Below are 20,330 nucleotides of genomic sequence, written 5' to 3'. Positions count from 1 at the left end.
TTAATAAGTAATATTTTATTTCGTTAATTAGGTTAAAAACCGTAGGAGAATTTCAATATTAGATATGTAGCTGTTTTTTTTAAAGGATGTATAACTCTTAAATAATTACAAAAAGAGCTTTTTATCCTGAACAATAGTTCTATCTGATTTTACATTCGATGATATAAAAATGCATAAGATTTCATAAAAAAAAATATTTCAAATAATAAATTCTTTATAAACTTGGTCTCTCTCTCTAAAGTTAATAAAATAGTGGTAAAGGAAGATGAACATTAATAGTTATTTTATTCGAAAGAAAAAGAGTATCACAAACTACAAAGAAGATAGAACCACCTTTAAGAAAATAGCAACATGATTCAATATTTTAAATGTTCATATTCATGCAAACACGTTGACAAATATATATGTGAGAATAAAAAAGATTGTAAGATGTAAAATAACTCTCTCCAATGATTGTATAAATTGAAGTCTCTCACTCAAAACAAACAATGATAGCACTCTCTCCTACGAAAAGAACCACATCTTTTAGAATAAGGTATCCAAATAGAAAGCAATTTACAACTAATATTTTTTCAAGGATTTACTAACATTTAACTTTTGAACATCTCAAGTATGGTGAGAGCTGGTTTTATCTTTTCTTTGTCATTATTATTTAAGCACCAAAAAATCTTTAGCCAACCATCTAATTAAAACATTTAGATGAGTAGATAATATGTGGTTATAATGATTAAATGTTAGTTCGTATTCATCATCAAACAACTAACAAACATACCTTGTTCACTCTCTTTCCTCAGGATATATCTCTCCGGATATTCAAGTTTAGAAGGCTCTTTTATTGCAAACACTGAATTTGTGTCATTCAAAATCACATCAATGAGAGAATTCACATGGACTATTATACACAGTTTATACTCTATCCTAACAGAAAAACTGACATGACATATTACCAGATGCTATGATTATTAATCCTTAGGTGTAGTATAAAAAAATATATGAAAGCTTTAATATAATCCGTATATTTCGTGCCACTAGAAAAATATTTTTATATTAGTCAAAAAGAATTTTTTACATCATTTTTAAAATTGATATAGAAGATTTCATTTTTTTTTACACTAATTAAAGGTAAAATCGATATATAATTATTTTTCTTCATATTTTACTCTATGCAATGGTGGCAGAGGAAGCGATAGCCTTGAGTAAGATGATTGACAAACAACTTTCCATTCGTGCTAAAAACGCAATGTTGTACAAGCAACTTCCATAACGTTATGGAATGAAATTATTGATGATAGTGATTTTCAATGAGAGAGTTCAAAGAGTATGATGTCTTTAGCCTTCTCTAATGAGTAATGGCAAATGACATTTGAGAACGGGAAGGAGCAAGCCTCTCGTGAGAATGTGTAGATCCATGGTTGCAAGCTCGCCGACCACTACAAAAAAAATCGAAATTATTGACAGACATAGGTGTTATTACCGAATATGTTAGACTGACCGAACATGCTTGAGTCACTACCGAGTAGGTTAGACCGACCCGCCAAGGACGATGAAAGTGTTAATTAGACCGACCAGGTACGCAGGGGCAATGGAAGCCGATCATTACCGGTCTGATGCTAGGATAATACTCGTGAACTCTCCAACCGTTTATCGGAGACAACCTTTGAATGTCAATGAATGCATAATTAATGATGTAACGGTCACTGTGGAGAAGTTAAGGTTGACATTGATCGTCATTAAGAGGTAAATTAATGGATGATATTCCTTGAAACCCTATAAATAACAATTGATTAAGAAGGTAAACTCTCTAATTTCTGATTTTGACTAGACTTGCGGAGATAAATTCTAACTTGAGCGTCGGAGTGTTTCCTACATGCCACCCCCATTTTGGCATTGAGAGAGGAAGATCCAGGCGGTAAGACCGGAGCAAGGAGGACCGATCGGCGGAGGTGGAGCATTCCCGAGCGGAAGCAGCAGGAGTTTTTCTCGTCCCATTCCAGCAGAAACAATAGGTAATTGACATTTTCTGAGGTTTACCGACAGCCAAAAGTTTGTCAGTAATTTCACTGTCGATAATCATTATCAACAAATATTGATTGTCGGTAATTAACGGTGAACACATCCTTCAGTAATTACTGACGAGTAAGTCCAACGGTAATCACCAACGACCAATATTTGTCAGTAATTACCGAAGGACTTGTCTGTCGGTATATCCATTGGTAAGTGCGTGACACAGTCCAATACAATCTATATTTTTGTCTCTCCCACGTTCACATTACAAAAAAACAACCACATCCACGTTTTATACATATTATAACTGCAACATGTATAAAAAGTGTTATCTTAATTATAACTATGTTATCGTACCACTTTTTATATTTGATGAATTATAATCGATATAAATATTGTTATAAAAGGTATATTTTGCATTAATTCCTTCTAAATGGTTCCATGGTCATATTTGATATGTGACATAATACACGTTAAAAATGACAATATTTACTTAATATTATTACATAATATTATGATTTCTTGATTGGAGACGACCATTCACTAGTACAAAAATAGCGTATAAAGTCACGCGTTCAACGTCCAACCACTGAATAACCAACGTTAAAAATGAGTGGTGTCATTTTTGTAAATAAATGCAATTATTAAACGTCGTTTAGAATTGTAATTCGTAAAAGGATATAAAACGTCGAATGAAATTTAAATTCGATGACAAAAGGTTAGTGAATTAAATAAAAATTTGAGCGGGAGATTGAAAATTCATTCACTTTGTCTTAGCGCGCGAAAACCCTCTTCTCTTCTCAAACTTTTCTCAAACGAAGTTTGATGCGCATTACATGTAATCTTTCTTTCATTTGATACAAATGCATGTTAATTAATTACTTGATGTATGATTTTTTTTATTTTAACTGATTATTTTCGTGGTCTTGTCCTTCGTAGACGCATTCTGCTTTCTCTCTCACTGTGACGAAACTTTATTCCGACAAACCCACCTTTTAAAGGTTAATTTGCGTTTTCGTTTTGAAGAACTTATTTGTTGAACTTGTTTGTTGTTTTTTTTTTGTTGAACTTGTTTGTTGTTGTTGTTTAGTTGAACTTGTTTGTTGTTGTTGTTTGATTGAACTTGTTTATTGTTGGTTATTATTGTTTGCTTGATACTAAACTACACGTTCATAGTTCATGCTTTATAAAATAGCAAACACTGAAATTTGTTGTGTTTTTGCTTTTAAGGTCTCGTAGAGTTGTAAAAAAGAATCAGAATTAATAAAAAAAACAAAAAAAAATTGATTAAGGTCGAATATTGATAAAATTTGACGTTAAGTTAACGTCGTATATTAACAAAATTCGACGTTAATTTAACGTCTCGTGATATGACGTCGTTCACGAATTTTCCGTTAAAAGCCCAAAATATTCGACGTTATACGTTATTTTTGTACTAGTGATTGTCATGATTTACACCACTACAATGTGACTGAAGTGATACAATTAATATGATACATGTGTATCTAAAAATGTTACATAATTAAAAAAAATAAAAAATTCATTATATCTCTAATAGATACTAACTTATAATAAATTAATATATTTTTTTATCAGCAATAATATATGTATATATATTGAAATAGTTGGGGTGCTTCAACCTTATACAATACAATATTTGTTTAATAATTGATCATCATATACATATTATTAGAGCTGTCAATATGTGGATTATTTGAGCCAACATGTTAATAACACTAGAAGGTTTGAATTACACCTTTATTTAGATGAAGAAAATCTTGATCCAAATTTTTTTGATAAGTTGGATGTATTGAGTTATTGGAGGAATCGTCGAGATCGATATCCAAACTTATCTAAGATGACTTGTGACATTCTTAGCATTCCAATCACAACAGTTGCTAGTGAGTCTGTCTTTAGTTTTGGTTATCGTGTGCTAACCAAATATCGTTCCTCCATTCTTCCAGATAATGTTGAGGCACTCATTTTAACTCAAAATTGGTTACATGATTTTGAATTAACAAGTAACATTATTATTAGTACTACGGAATTTATTTAATTATTTACTACTTTGTGTTTCAATATTATTAGTTAACACTTTTTTTTATTGAATTGTAGATATGGATAAAGATGATTCAAGAAAGCAAAATATTGTGGATTTATCCATTCAAGATTCTAATATTGTAAATGGATAAGGAACACAAAAAGGATGAATATAAAAAACTTATTTGTATGTTTTTGGATGACATTTGAATTGTATTGTACTTTTTATTATTATTTTGAATTGTCTTCAGTTTAACATCATTTTTTGGGAGTGAAATTTGTTTAGATTTGAATTAAAGAAAGTTTATAATTTTTTATTTAAAAAAATTATAATTAAATGAGTCAGTGAGCCAACCTCTTTGCCCACCAACCCGTGTGGGTCGGACCGGGTTCAAATTTTTCTAGCTCGCTAATAAATGAGTCGAGTTGGGTTGACTCACTAAGTGACCAACTCGTGATGGGTCGGACCAGGTCGGATCGGACCAGGTAGTTCGTTTTTACATCTCTACATATTATATATGATAAAGATATTATATATGATGTATTAAAAGAAAATTTTAAAGAATATCATCAAAGTGAATATTAGCTAATTTGATGTTGTGTTTAATTCGTATCGGATGAACAGAGAAGACAAATTGACTATATAAATCAATATCACCTTTATTTCATATATCGAAACGATATCGGACTATCTAAAATATATTAATCTAAAGAATTTAATACGGCATGAAAAAGCTATATTAACCTAGTTAATCTGGACCTCTCCATGTAAAAATATATTAGAATACTATATAAATAAGACACAAACTAGACATTATTAATTAATTATTATATTTATTATATCTCTTGCTAACTTAAATATTATAATATCTCTGAAGATATTCCATATCTCTTTGTGACTTCTGAGTTGGAGTAAACCCAATTGAAAATATACATGGAAAATGACGCGTAGATTTTTCAGCGGATTTATAAGGACAACTCTACTCTTCTAAGTACAATTCTCATTACAATTATATACTCAAGAAAATTAGAAAAATTCTTTTACATGACTTAATTTAAATATATTCACTTTCTTATAAGAACAATATGTCATTGTAGGTTATTATAATTTTTTCAATAATTAGCTTTTATTAAAGGATTAGAGATGATCAATTTTAACAAGACTTTTGTCTACTTAAAATTTTTTATCCATAAAACTCGAATATCATACCTTAAGAGATTCCAAACAAATCAATAAATAGTTTGTTGACTACAGTTTGTTGACTCCTCTTTGCAGCATTAATATCTTATCTGCATTTGCCTTTTTCCGTAATAAATAGTTTGTTGACTACAGTATCACATGGCTGCATGTATGGCCATTATTGTCTATGGTGGCCTGTGCGGAGAAGCCTCATTAATTGCCAAAAGTAGAAATTTTAAATGGTGGCATTTTAGATGGATTGAAGCCTCCTTCTAGCTAAGAAATACTTAACCAGATACTGAATATGTATGCCTGCAGATGAATCAGATTTCATATTGAATCCAGCATCGGTTTCTGCATAATATCTGTTATATACTGATTCCAATGTCTTTATGTACAGAATATGAATTTTTGAATAATTGGCAAGAAAGATGATTAATGTTTTGGGTAGGTAGTTGAGGTAAATGGTTCGGGTGATGTTTGTTTTTGAAGCTTAAATGCTATTAAGAAAGTAAATTTATGTTTCTCTAAACTATATTTTTTTATATTTGTAAAAGGTAGTTCAACGTCGTCAAAGATAGTTCAATACCGTTAACCATTAATACAACAATAAATATACATAATCTATTTTCTTATTTTTTAGGTTTAATACATCATTTGATCCCTAGTTTTAGGTTTTTTATTTAAAGTCATCATACCTTTCAAAAAAGGTCAATAAGGTCTCATATTTCATTAAAAACGGTTCAAAATGGTCCTTTTGACTTACGACATTAAAAACATAACGATGCAATTGTCTCTGTGGCGAAAACTGAATGATGTGTACAGTTTTTGATTGTGTGGCAAGGTGAGGTGAATTGAGTTGACAAGGTATGTGAAAATGTTAAAAAAATGAAGTTATTACGTAAAAGAAAAGGGTTAGGGTTTGGGCAAAATCATGTGTAAAATCAGAAGCCCCAATTGTAATTTTCAAAATTAGAATCTCAATTAACAATTCACAAAATCATGTGCAAAATCAGAAACCCTAATTGCCAATTTGCAATTCACAAAAAATCAGAAACCCCGTCTCTCTCCCAACATTTCGACAACCATCATCACCCCATTGTTGTCTTCTTCACCTCAAACACCCATAGCCAGAAAAAACTCATTCAAAGAGAAGGAAGAACTGTGAACAATAATTGAGAAAAAAAGGCTGGTGGTAACATTGGTGGAGTTCCTGGCCAACGAGGTGCCTTGGAAAAGATGCAGCAACATCGATGATCACATTCGGCTCCAACGCTAATGACTTCACGCCTAGCTTACTCGTCTCACTTAATTTGGAATTTATTTGTTCATAGATTGCTGTGTTAGAACCAATTTTGGTGGTTTATTTGGTGAATAACAGGGTGAATCTTCAAGAGGGATGTACTGTAGCTTTTTCAAGTGGTGTAATGAAGAAAAGATTGACGAAAAAGATGGTGAAATTGTTAGAGAAAGGATAAAATTGTTAGTTGGAGCTGTGTGTGTTGTTATTGTGGTGAATATTGTGACAATGTGGGTCTGTTTTAGGTTGAAGCTCAATGTTTACGTTCAGGTGTAGGTGTTCATGTAATGTGAAGGTGAAGCTCAATCTTTACGTTCAAGTGTTTACATGTAATGTTAAATTTAGTTTCCACTTTGATCAAAAAATGTGCAATGTGGTTCTCTTTTCAATTTAAAACTGTGTACTTTGGTCCCAAATGGATATCAACGAAAAACACATGAAAGATATCTAGCTTAGTTTCCACCTCCAGTCCACCATTTCTGTCCACCTCCACTCCACCATCCACCTCCTCTCCACCATTAGTTTCCACCTCCAGTTCACCATCTTTGTCCGCCTCCGCTCCACCATCCACTTCCTCTCCACCATTACTTTCCACCTCCACTCCACCCTCTATTTCCACCTCAAACCCTAACCCCCAAATCCAACAACAAGAACATTAAATAAGTAGGCCAGGGTTAGCAACACTTACCTCACGTACGTACGCTCTTCAAATTTCACCTTCAAGGAATCACCACACCACAGTGATTACAAGACTAGTTTCACCATATTGTTAAACCCATAAATCACGATAGGATTCTTAAATAAGGGTAATTAGATTTAACCCATGTTGTTAAACCTAGCTGACGTCATTATACTTTTTGTTTTAATTTACACATTCAAATATATCATATGTGCCACGTATTGCAAAAACTTTACACATCATTCAGTTTTGGCCACGAAGGCAACTGCACCGTTATGTTTTTAACGCCGTAAGTCAAAAGAACCATTTTGAACATTTTTTAACGAAATATGGGGTCGAACCGAACTTTTTTAAAACGTAGGATGACTTTGAACAAAAGCCCCAAAACTAGGGACCAAATGATGTATTAAACCTAGTTTTTAAACCTTTATTTATAGGTTTTTTGGGTGGACTTTTGATTAAAATTGGCTTAATTACGATTCAATTGGGAGTAATCATACTTTACTTTTAAGTTAATTAGCTTTAAGATTAACCTACTTTGAGACGGCTCATCGATGAGTCTTATTTACGATTGACCAATCTACGTGGTGATGGACTAGGTTCGATTGTTCTGCTTGTCGAACTAGTGATTGAGTGTCTAAGTTGGCAAGTGACCGACCGACGTGTTTGGTGATTGACCGATCTTAGTAACTTGTGCTCTGAACTGTGGGATGTGAGTTTTGAGCTGATGTGTGGTCAACCAGTCTTTTTAATGTTTGGTCGTCACTACTGTAGAAAAGGCTTTTAATGTCTGTTATTTAGGGCTTTTGGTGTCTGATCCCTCCCTGACGTCTTATTGGGTGATGTCAATGAGACGTCGAACCCCACAGTCAAACGCCTATATAGACGTCTGATTGTGCCCTAGCTGATGTCTAATCCCTTGAGTCAAACATGAACTAAATTTCATTGAATGATTTCATACTTATAATATATTCAAAATTAACTCAACATTATATATTACGAAAATTCAATCTAAAAAGTTGACTTAACATGCCAATCATAATAACACAACAAACTTTATTACATGTTTTAACTAACAACCCAATAACATGCATACCCAAAAGCTAATAACATGCATACCCAAAAGCCAATAACATGCATACCAAAAAGTCAATAACATGCATACACAAAAGCCAATAATATGCATACACAAAAACTTTTCCACAAAATAACTAACCTTCTTATCAGGTTAAAAACGTAGTGGAGAGAAATAGAGGAGTGGACCGTCCAAAAACGCACAAAATCGTTGTCCAAAAACGCGCAAAATGGCCGCCCAAGAACACGCGTAGAACTGGACCAAAACACATTTTAATCGGTTCAAATGGAAGATAATTCATCAAAGAGTAATTTAATCGGAGTAAAACTAAGTTTAAACGGTGCAAAAGAGAGAAAACGAACCTGAAATGCAATGGCCACAAAGAGAAATCGCAAGGAGGAAGATAATGAACAGTGCGCGTAACTGCCTCAAGTGCGCGGTTTGGTGTAATAAAAAGACTTTACATGTCGGAGCCCCTACCTGGCCGATGTCTATATTCCTTTACACGTCGAGCCCCTATCAAGTCGACGTGTAAAGCATTTAAAAAATTAATTTTGGCGGAGCCTTTTGGAGTCCAACTTTAGGGGGGCCGACGTCTAAATAGCCCTTAGACGTCGGGGCTGACAGGCCGACGTATAAGGGCAATGGAACAATCACTTTTTACTTACTTCTGCAGATCATTAGGCGTCCAGGGAAGGGGGACCGACATCTAAATAGCCCTTAGACGTCAGGGTGGCGGGATCAGATGTCTAAATGACGTCAAAAAAGTGACTTTTGGGATTCTGGGCTGACCATTTTGGCGTCCAATGGGGGTATCTGACGTCTAAATAACCCTTAGACGTCGACCCCTCTCAAGTATGACGTCTAAGACCAATAAAAAAACAATTTCTGGCATCTTTTTGACGTCCATTTGGGGGAGCAGATGTGCACAGAGTTTAGACGAGGAACTGCCTCCATATCCGACGTCTAAATAATTATCTTATTTTCAAAAATGCCACTAGTTATTTTTTACGTTAGATATTATGTGAACCGACGTTATACATGTGACGTTAAAAGCCTTTTCTGCACTAGTACTATTCACTGACTTGTGTTTGAGGTTTTCGACCTATTTGGTAGTTAGTCGGACTCGCATGCTTATGTTTCGACTAATATATGACCTGGTAATCTGTCTAGTGACTGGATAGGTTTCTTAAATTGTATTCTGAACAAATATATAAATTATTGACCTCTTTAGTGGTTGACCCAACTAGTTAGTTAACCACTCAAATTATCATTGATTGGTTGATCAACTAGTTAGTTAACCACTCAAGTTATCATTTTGACAGTTCGCATTGTAATTGACTAAACAATCGTCCATTACAATTAATATGAAGGTCCATTTTATTAATGAGGTGGTTTTAGAATTAAAAGCGGATAGCTAGCTTAATTCCTCGGTGGTCATGTTAAGGTGTCGCTTTTGCCAGTTAGATGCTGTAAGGACATTCCCTCCAAATTGAAGTTTGAGAGTTATCAGTTAGACACTGAAACTTTGTCTCATCAGAAGCTCTTTCTATCACATGTTAAAGAGTGCTCCTCGCATGAACTTTTATAAATTGTACCAGAAAAGGAGAAATGATTAGAACATCAATTTAAAGGACGTTCAACTTTATATACTTTTTTCTTCACCTATTTGTTGGTATTAGAAAAGCATCATGAAAAGTGAAAACAAAGCTTTTCAAAATCTAAGTATAATTAAATAATAATGTCACTTACATTTGAAAAGATATCAATCAATTTATCACGACCGACTAGTAGTTTCATTATCCATACAGATAAAATATAAAATAAACAAGGATTTGACTTGTTATAACCCATTTTTTTTTTATCAAATCAGTTAAATCAATAAAAGCAAACAAATCAATCTTAATAGTTTTGAACTAAGGACATTAACTATGAAAGTAACAAGTCCTAAGGGTACCATAAAATTAAGGGATAATTATAACATCCCAAAAACTATTGTATACTAGTGCATTTATATAATTATACCAAAACTATTTAGTAGATATTTATATACAATATTTTAAAGTTTGATACATAGATATTAAAATATAACTAGAAATGAGTATCATTCTTAAAATTTGGATTGGCATTTCCATTTCTGGTTAACAATAATATTATATGATTTTCACTAAGTATGACCTTACAATTCCACAACATATAATATAATATAAAGATAGGTTAACTGTAGTACCATAATAATATACAAGATTATATATATTATTCACATCAATTCATGTTCTTAATTCAAATAATCATAATAACAAATTACGTTTTGTTTACTGTTCAAAATACACAAAAACTTAATTGTAGTTCTAATAAATCCAAGATAATTTGGTACGCTCGGTACTTTTGAAATATTCATATTAAGTTTTATTAAATAGTAATATATGACTTTTAAAAGCAATATTAAAATCCACATTACATCATGTTGGTTCATTGCACCTAAGTTATTAAACATGATGGATGAACCTCCTTTACTTTCTTATCACTTGATATTTTAATATATGTGATTTAGATTGTTAGTGTAATTAAGATGTATTTTCTTTAATGAGTTTTCATGTTTAATATTATGATCACAATAAGTGATAGAATCTTATGTACATCCATATACAACCACAATAAACCAAAGAACCATTTTCCCATACCCACACATGACTACAATAATTCTAGGTATCCACACAATATATAACATCATGTATAACACAAAATCTCATCATCGTCTCATATAAGATTAAATATATTTTTGATTCCTAAATTATAACATGATTTTAGTTTTATTTTTTTTTTTTCAAAATTTGATCTAATTATGTCCATATCGTAACCAAATACATGAAACTTGTCCTTAATAATTAAGGAGTTAACCTTTTTTTAATGTAACAAACACAGTAACACCTCACCCTTCTTCAAATAGGAAGAACCTCGTCATTCTCACCTCCATAACGCTTTCATCTTCATCATTTTCTCCATTTAAGGAATTCATATTGGACTTGCACCAGGAAATAACATCCATCCAATGAACCTTCCTCATTTTCCAAACCTCACTCACACAATAAAAAAAACCTCACATAAAGGTTGTAATAAAACTAGAGAAAAAGTAGAGAAGAGAGTTTTTCTTTTTGTGAAGATACACTGTGGAATGGAAGAAAGGAAACAAAGAATCTTCTTATAATATTTTGAATGGAGTACCTTATATGCTACAAAATGGTCTTTCTCTAATTAATAAGAGAGATATAAATATGTATAAAATAAATGTTACTACTCATTCTCACGTTAATCATACAACCAACTTTCCCACAAAACAAAGTTTATAATTAATATTAATCTGACATGACTTAACAAATATAACATAATATCTAGAAAATTCTCATTTTCTGATAGTATCTTAATAATCTATTGTTTATAACAAGTTTCTATCAAAATATCAAGACAAAAAAGAGAGTATAAGAGAGATTTCTTTATTTAGAATTGCTGTATTCTATCATCTCTTTTCTTAAATAGGCAATATAGAATAGTTTTTCATTAATATGGGAAATTATAAGAAATATGTAATAAAGGGAGAGAATATAGAAGATATTCATGTGAATAAATCCTAATAATAGTTTATTAAAGAAAGAAAAGAACAATCTAATAAAAACATAATCTAATACATTAACAGCTTATAGAGAAATTTAGCGAAATAGATCCATGTCGCAAAACAAGCTTGATCAAACTAGTTGATAAAGGAGTAAAAGTAACTTAAAAGTTACTGGACTTACCAAATCCAGTTCATTTAACTTTGAAGCAGTACACAAAGCAGAACCATGAATTTGTTGAGCCTCTCAAGTCCTCTTATGAATTCTGATTTCTTAGGACTGGACATGACTTTTATCCTATCTTTGTCATTATTGATATAAGAATCAGATATGTTTTGCCATCGCCGTCTAAATCAGCAAACTCAAAGCCTTAAATGCGTAGAGAATATGTGGTTAGAATCATAAATCAGCCATGTTAGGTCCTATTCATCATCCAACTACGAACAGATATACTCATATGTATACTTGCACTCTTGACCCATGATAAAGATATTAGACACTAGAGAACTAGAATATGACATCACACATGTTTTTGTGACATTTTTCAACTTTAGAGGCTCTTTTTAGCTCCACGTGAAGGCTAAGAGGTCCAATCAGGGAGCTTAAATGCCATCATCTCATTCGTGGCCCATGACAGTCACTATGGTCACAACGATCACCCTTAGTCAGTCATATGTGAAAAAATAATGCACAGACATTAAAAATGACAACTGCTTGCTAAATAATCTGATTTATAGATTGGACTGTGGTATTAATCAGTTAGTTTGCACCACAAACAAGGTTGCTCTGCCAAAAAAGTTCGCAGATATACATATATATATATATGTCTTCTCCTTTTGCTTTTTCAATGATAAATGGCTTATTGACAGCAGTATCACATGGCATCATGCTTGGCCATTGTCTTTGAGTGCCTCTGTGAGAAACTTCATTAAAATAACTATTTGTGACGATGGAACAACGCTGATCACAAAGACTCATATGCCCTGTACGAATATGAATATGAATATGAAGAAAGCCTAATTGATGAATGAGGTTTATTAAGGAGAGACAAACATCAATCAGACATGAGTTCAACCATATAAAGGATTGACACCACACTTTATTAAAAAACTTGAGGCAATAGGTTAATGAGTATTTCATCTTTATATAGTGCTCTACTTTCTCATTTTTATCTAATGTGGGACTTAGACTCACTTGGATTCCCAACAATATTTCCTTAAGGGTGAGTTCCTTTCACATAGGTACACTCTCCCTCCAGTGGAAATATTCTCAACCAACCATAACCATGAGCCGTTCATCTTAACGGAACTTGCTTACTTGAATACCCTTTGCCAGAAAACCATTAAACTCGTCTGAGCCGGTCACCAAGACAAACCATCGGCTCTGATATTATTGTTGGGTCTAACAAAGAGGAGGTTCACCGGAGAGACACAAGAACTTAAACTCACACTTGGATTCCAAACAACATTATGAAAGAAAAGGAGATTTCTTCTATGAGCAGGCCTTGATAATATATATATATATATATATATATATATGGATTTGAGACGTGAATCAAATTTCATTTCATTGAACCAAACATTGATTTGAGTAGAATGTAAACATTGAATTACTGGGGGGCTTCTGGCAACAGAAACTAATTTTAATCTGTGTATAGATAATTGGCATGGCAAAAGAAAGATGAATGATTAGATGGACCACTTAATTTATGAGGTAGTTTAAGAATTAAAAGCAGCCAGGTTCGTTCCTTGGTGGTCTTGTAAGGTGTCGCTTTTGCCAGTTGAATATTGCTCTAAGGACATTCTCTCAAATTGAGGTTGCAAAATTATATGTTGGACACTGAAACTTTGTCTGATCAGAAGCTCCTGATTCGTATCACATTTTGTCTGTATTATGGGTATAAGCTCTTGTTATCACATTATTAAAAAGTGCTGTTGGCATGAACTTTTCATCCATTGCACAACAAAAAGTTGAAATGATAAGAACATAATTGCTTTTAAAGGTCGATTAGCTTTACAATAATTATTTTTTCTTCTCTTTTTTGTTGGTTGGATGCAGTTATATAATATACATCTCAAATTTCTTTTACTTGTGATCCCATAACGAAGATCATGTGTGGTGAAAAGGGAAATTTTGAAATCTCTGCTAAGTCGTCCTTCTAAATAGCTATGGTCCTATGGATCAGATGCAGCAATGCATAAAAGCAAAAACAAGCAGTCTCTTTGATAGAGAAGAGAGCATTAAAGGGGCGGTTTCCATTGCTTTGACAATACGAGGTGGTCATCTTTCATATTCCATCTTTCTTTATATAAGATCAAATGCATGAATACAAGGCATCCAGTTTTATCAATATATTCTACCATAAACTGCAAAAACTTATGACAGTGAACATAACATAGAAAATGGAAGAATACACGAAAATCAGCAAGAGGGAGACACAACACGCATGTATCATTATTGACAGATAATGATTATTATTGGACAACACATCTATCACACATTCAAGACTCATGATACATAATTGAAATAAGAGTAAACCTTCATTCTGGTCTCTTGTATTATATATGTCAGTCATTTTAGTCTTCTCCTTCATTTACTTTAGTCCCTAACTTCAGAAAATGTCATTCACATCCTTCATTTACTTATATTGACATTGAGGACTAGGTGAACAGCATTCTCAAAGTCAATGACTAAAGTAACATTTAGCAAAGTTAAGAGACTAAAATGATTGATGCATACACACGAAGTTAGGATTTACTCATTGATGAAACTCCAAATACACACACATGTATTCAAGCAGAAACTAAATGTACAAGAGTTGTGAAGGGTGTGGTGAGAGTGAGCGCTGAAGTGGGGGTGTGGCATAAGCATGTTGCTTATGTCTTGGACCAAAAATTCCCTCCTTTGTTTCTGTCTTAAACTCTGTCACCTGAGGGTAGGTGTCTGACCTGCGACGGATTTGGGTGTTGGAACTAGGCTTGTCGTATGCTGTGAATGCATCTCCAGCAACACCTACAGCTTTCTGGCTCTTGCAACCCAGCAGGATGCTAGGACGCCTCCTCTGCATCTCTTTGATGACTTTTGGTTTAGCATTTGAGGAAACTAAGGATGTTCTAATTGGACTCCTAGTGGTGGCTATTGACCTTTGATCATCGTAGTCTGACATGGTTGAGTACTCTAAGGCACTGGCAGTGGCTACACTCCACTCTATGCTTGCCTCACTTGGTGCATAACAAGTTGTGGGGCTGGCACAGCTAGAAACAATATTGGATGTCGATCTAGCAAGGAAGGAGTTGGATTTGCCTGTGAGGCTTTCAATCTCAAACAAGTCTGAACTTGCATCACTCTCAGCATCATTGTAGTTTCCACCAGAATTTTCTGAGAAGTCAGTTTCTTCAATTTTAGGAGCAGCTTCCCAAGATGTTTTTGCCAACCTTCTATCAAAGCTCAAGGACTTGCTCCTGCTATCCAATATTGGAGAGCCAAACACTTCCAATGAATTCCTCGGCTTCTCTACTTGAAGTTGCAGTTTGACCAGTTGATTTCCTGAGCTAGAAGTCACAGATGAGAGTGATAAACTTTTCTCTCTGCTCAATCCCTGGGCAACCTTCTCCGGCCTTTGGAAATAGGCATCCTTGCTGATCAAGATTTCTGCTTCATGAGGCTTAGTCCTTTTAACCAAATGACTACCCTCTGGATCAGCATTGAAGATATTTCTTGAAGTTGTTTTTCCATTACTAGCATCTTTGTTGCAGTTGATTTCACCTGCATGGTCACTAATATCAACAGAATTACTGTCAGAACAATAGCATTTGCAACCAAGACTAGCCAGAAAACTCTTCCTCCGCAATTTGTTTTTCATGTTCTTGGAGGAATTTCTCACACCACTTTGTAACAGTGCACTTTGGCTGTTCAAACTTGACTCAGACCGAACACTTGGAGTTCCATACTGAACTTTGTTCTTTCTAGTTACTAGAGCTGTTTGTTCATCTTTCTGGGGCTGGTTCTTGTTTGCATCATTGTTAGCAACTCTTTGGGGGCTATCCATATTCTCTCCATTGAAGTACTTTTCAGCCCCAAATACTCCAATTTCTCCATCATCTTCCTTCTTTACTCCATGGTGAAGAGTCTCCTTTCTGTTGCTGGCGAAGCCATGGCCCGATTCAGACAGGATCTCTTCTTTGCTGTTCAAGTATGAAGAGAAGGACGCATCACGTAGGTGGTAGATGTTGTTCTGAGAGTTGAAAGTTTGCAACTGATGGGAACTGACTTCTGAGATAACCATAGTGAAAAGTATCAAAGTACTCACAGAAAATGGCCCAACAGAACTTGTTTGCACAGACTGATAGAAGAAAGACACAAAAAGAACAAAAGGAGATTGAGAAAAACAACAGTGGTATAGACAAGGATACTAAAATACTTTGAATAAATGAACTAATATTATGACAACTTTTGAGTGCTAAAAGGCCATGAGAATAAGGAAAGGTAGAAAGGTTGAAAAGAAAACTTAGTTATGTGAAGGAAAGGCTAAAACTGAGGTGAGGAAATGAATACAGGAGAGAATTTAAAATGAATTGCTGAATAACTGCCTGGCATATTTAAGAGCAGCTCTATAAGTAGGCTAATGGAATATGCAAAATGTCAAATAGGTAGGGCCATGTGCTAGTGGCCTAATTGACACTTCATCATGGTTTTAATATAGATGAAGTTATGGTATAGAATTGTGATGGAAAACAAGTAATATTAACATTCTGCTATAAACATGGATTAGCACAGATTCTGTCATAAATATGGAGAAAGTTTAGCCGGCTGTGTTAACAAAGGTATGTTTGTTATACTGGAAGACCCTATGATTTGTCTCCTTCCAGGTGATAGGGTGATAACTACTGAAGAGAAACATGTTTTTATCCACTTTGGTTGTATAATATATATGTAGTCCCATCATTTTAAAAGTAATGCCCTTTTTTCCTTTTCACAAGTGGATCTAACCCACTGTATAGTCTATTCTTCTTAAATATACCTTTAACTAAATCAATCTTCAATAATCAAACCAGCTACTGAGATTTATTTGTCACACACACTGATATGGTTTTTGGAATAATAGCAGTACATATGCTTGAGATTTAATTGGTCATTTGAAAATTAGGTAATAGTGTAATTTAATTATATTCAAGGAGCTTATTGGTACTATGCAGTTAATGTGATTGGACTGTTGTTTGTGATGGAGGTATGCTTTGGATATATTGATTTGGTTAGCTCCCGTTTATATGTTCTTACAAATCTTTCTACTATATCTTCAAAATATAAAATACTCATCATAAAAACAACTATGAAAGTACCAAGGAAGTACAAGGATTAAGAGGACGATGTTACATGAGTAACGTTGTTATATCTTCCAACTTTTCTTTTTGTCATAGTTTATAAATAAAATATTAGCAAAAATAGAAAATAGGTACAACGAAAGTGTAAAACTGTTTTGCGATCAAATCAATCACCATTATAAATTTATTGATTTTTATGATGATAACTTTAAAGGTTAGATTAATAGTAGGTTTTAGGTTTAATCATTCAGGAAGTTCTTTTTTTGAACAGAATCTCAATTTCGTTCCTTATTTTTTCGGTTTCTCAATTGGATCCAAATTTTTTGAAAATTGTAACAATTGGGCCCCAACCGTTAAATTGGGCCCAACGACGTTAGGCTGTGTTTGACGTGGCACGCTGGATCCCGTTTTGTAATTGACGTGGCACGTTAAACTGACTTTTTAGTTGACGTGGCTACATTAGTAGGGGCACCTCTGACGTGTATAATTATATTTTTTTAAAAACAAATAAATGGATAACACATCACCCATCTCTTCTAACACACCACCAACTTCTTCAACTCCATGGATCCCAAACCCTACACCTACACCTACTCCCCCTGAGAATCCTCTCCCGCTTTCACCAAATGCTCCGACACCTTCTTCACCTCCGGAGATCGCTACTTCTGGATCGACCTTCGTGTCGGTCCGGTTGACTACAACCCCGCAATCTCCGAGGACGGCGTCATCCCCCGCGACGAGTTTCACCCCCTCGCCGTTGTCCACGACCATCCCAAATCAAGCAAGGTCTGCGCCGCCGACCTCGCCTCCCTCATTTGGAGCGCCTATAATGTCTTCCTCGCTCCCTCCCTCCGGATACCTGTTCTGTTTGAGAATTCACTCACCGTTCAGTTCATCCACATTCACAACGATTTCGATAGCACGGGTAGCTCCAGCCTCGATTGGAAATTGATCGAGAAGAGCTTTAGGTTTGAGACTGATAACAACAATAATGGATTGCTGTTAGGAGATCAGAGGTTGAGTTTTAAGAATTATGGAATTAGGTTTTCAGAGTGTTCGATTTGCTCGTTTGCTATTGCAAGGTCGATTAATTCATATACCTCTAGGTTTTTCTTTGATAATTATACTTTAATTGTGAGTGTTTGGATTCGAAACGGTTGCACCAGATTTTGTTAAGGTTGTGCCTGTGTCTGTTTCTGACTTGGATTATAGCATAACCAGTGCGATTGATGTTCTTCAGAGCGTCGAGACTCATGGTGGGGGAAAGAATCTGCTGAAGCAGAAGCAGCATGTGGATCGAAGATTGATTCGGAGATGCTTTGGAAATGGAGTTTGAGGTTTGGTGGATCGAAGGAAAGAGATTAGGATTGTTGGAGTTGGAACTCTATGGAGGTTTTTAGTTGGGAGAAGTATGAGCGGACGGAGGAGGCAGATTCTGTTGAAGATTTGGGCTTTGTTGAACGACTTTGGGGGTGCTTCGAAAGCCTTTCCACCATTGCTAAGTGCTTCTTCTGTTTCTCTATTTCGTCTTCCATGGAGGATGATTGTTTCTGTTTCTGGGATTCCTCAAACTCAATTCATAGTACATTCATGGTATTCAGATTCAAGCTTATTTTTCAGAGAAGATCGGGATACGAAGGGTTTGAGACTGTGTTTCAAGGGGAAGTTTTACTAAGTTTTTTTTAATTTTAAAACTACCTAAATACACATCATTCAGCCACGTTAATTAAAAACTCAGTCCAGCGTGCCACGTCAAACATAGCCTAACGCCGTTGGGCCCAATTTAACGGTTGGGGCCCAATTGTTGTAATTTTCAAAAAATTTGGATCCAATTGAGAAACCGAAAAAATAAGGGACGAAATTGAGATTCTGCTCCAAAAAAGGGACTTCCTGAATGATTAAACCTAGTTTTTATTGGTTATGTTTAATGTTTTGGTAGGTTTTTATTTTCATCTAGAATTTTAAATAAGTCTTTTTCTTTTTCGATATCTCAATTGGGTCCTTATTTTTGTAAAATTGAATCAAATAAAGGCTTTCCGTCAAATTGATCAAACGACGTTTAAAATAGTCTTACGTTGCATGCTGAAGGTATTGTTTAAACTAACGTGGCATTAAAAACGTGTATGAATTGTATTTTGTATTAAAAATTGGAGTGTAGAGAGGGGAAATCAAATTTAATTAAGGGCAAAGTAGGTAAAACAAATAAAATTAAGATCAGTCTTTTCTATGCAATTGCGAAATCAAAATCAAATTGGGGAAAATCAATTGGGTTTCGTATTAGGGTTTGTGGAAGAAAAAGAAGTGCGTTTTTGTTCGATTGGAAGAGATGGATAATCAAATGTAGAAATTTGTTCATCTTCGACATGTAATGGGTGGCGGCATCAAAAGTCCAATGTCGTTTTTCGTGATGGAGTATCTACAACTGATTGATGGTGTGAACTTTGGAAATCAGACTGGGAAAGAAAATTGCAGGAAAGAAGATTGCAAGAAAGAAGATTGCAGGAATAAACTTTACAATTGAAAAGCATTAAAAACTAAAAGTCAAACCAAACAACAACTGAGAAAGATACCCCACTGGACAAACAAAATGGTTCTTACAGTATCACAATAAAAAAAAGATCAATGCCTGATTTGCATAGTTTCACAGGAAATCAACAATCAGTATTGAAGTTTTCAAGAGATCTTCCATTTTTTGGTAACTGACTTTACACATGTAGAAAAAAATAGCTTTCACTATTGTCATTGAATCACACGACACTCCCAAACCACAAAACCAGCTCCAAAAACAATTCCCAAACTCGAATACAAGATGTGTTACACCAGAGTAGAATGCACCAGTAGCAAGGGTAGGATGTGCTACAACAGTAGCTGGGGTAGGATGTGCTACAGCAGGCGCACAGAACGCACTAGTACATCCCGTCGAGCTTTTCGCGGCCCCACTTGCTCTGCAGGATCTCCTTCCCTAGCACTAGCGGTGGGTTCTTCCGCTTGAGCCGTCAATGTTCATGGCGCAAGAGCCGCAAATCCCCTCGTGGCAGGAGCGGCGAAAGGTGAGGCTGGGATCGATCTCGTTTTTTATCTTGTGTCGCGGGTTTCACCCTAAATCCCAATCTGATTTCG

At 34.5% G+C, this 20,330-nt stretch overlaps 1 protein-coding gene across 1 annotated transcript; it reads right to left on the bottom strand.

The window, feature by feature from the left end:
- Positions 1 to 14,321: 14,321 nt before the first annotated feature.
- On the bottom strand, positions 14,322 to 16,473 carry LOC124833417 (protein PHYTOCHROME KINASE SUBSTRATE 1-like). The gene has a single exon (XM_047307904.2). It carries the CDS (start codon positions 16,172 to 16,174, stop codon positions 14,693 to 14,695), a length of 1,482 nt encoding a protein of 493 aa, XP_047163860.1. The 5' UTR covers positions 16,175 to 16,473; the 3' UTR covers positions 14,322 to 14,692.
- Between the last annotated feature and the right edge of the window lie 3,857 nt (positions 16,474 to 20,330).

The sequence above is a fragment of the Vigna umbellata genome, chromosome 3 (genome assembly GCF_029865625.1).
Source record: "Vigna umbellata cultivar VRB3 chromosome 3, Vumbellata_1.0, whole genome shotgun sequence".
In the NCBI taxonomy this organism is placed as follows: Eukaryota; Viridiplantae; Streptophyta; class Magnoliopsida; order Fabales; family Fabaceae; genus Vigna; species Vigna umbellata.
The sequence above is the reverse complement of the archived record's forward strand: the minus strand, read 5'-3'. Positions and strand labels throughout refer to the sequence as shown.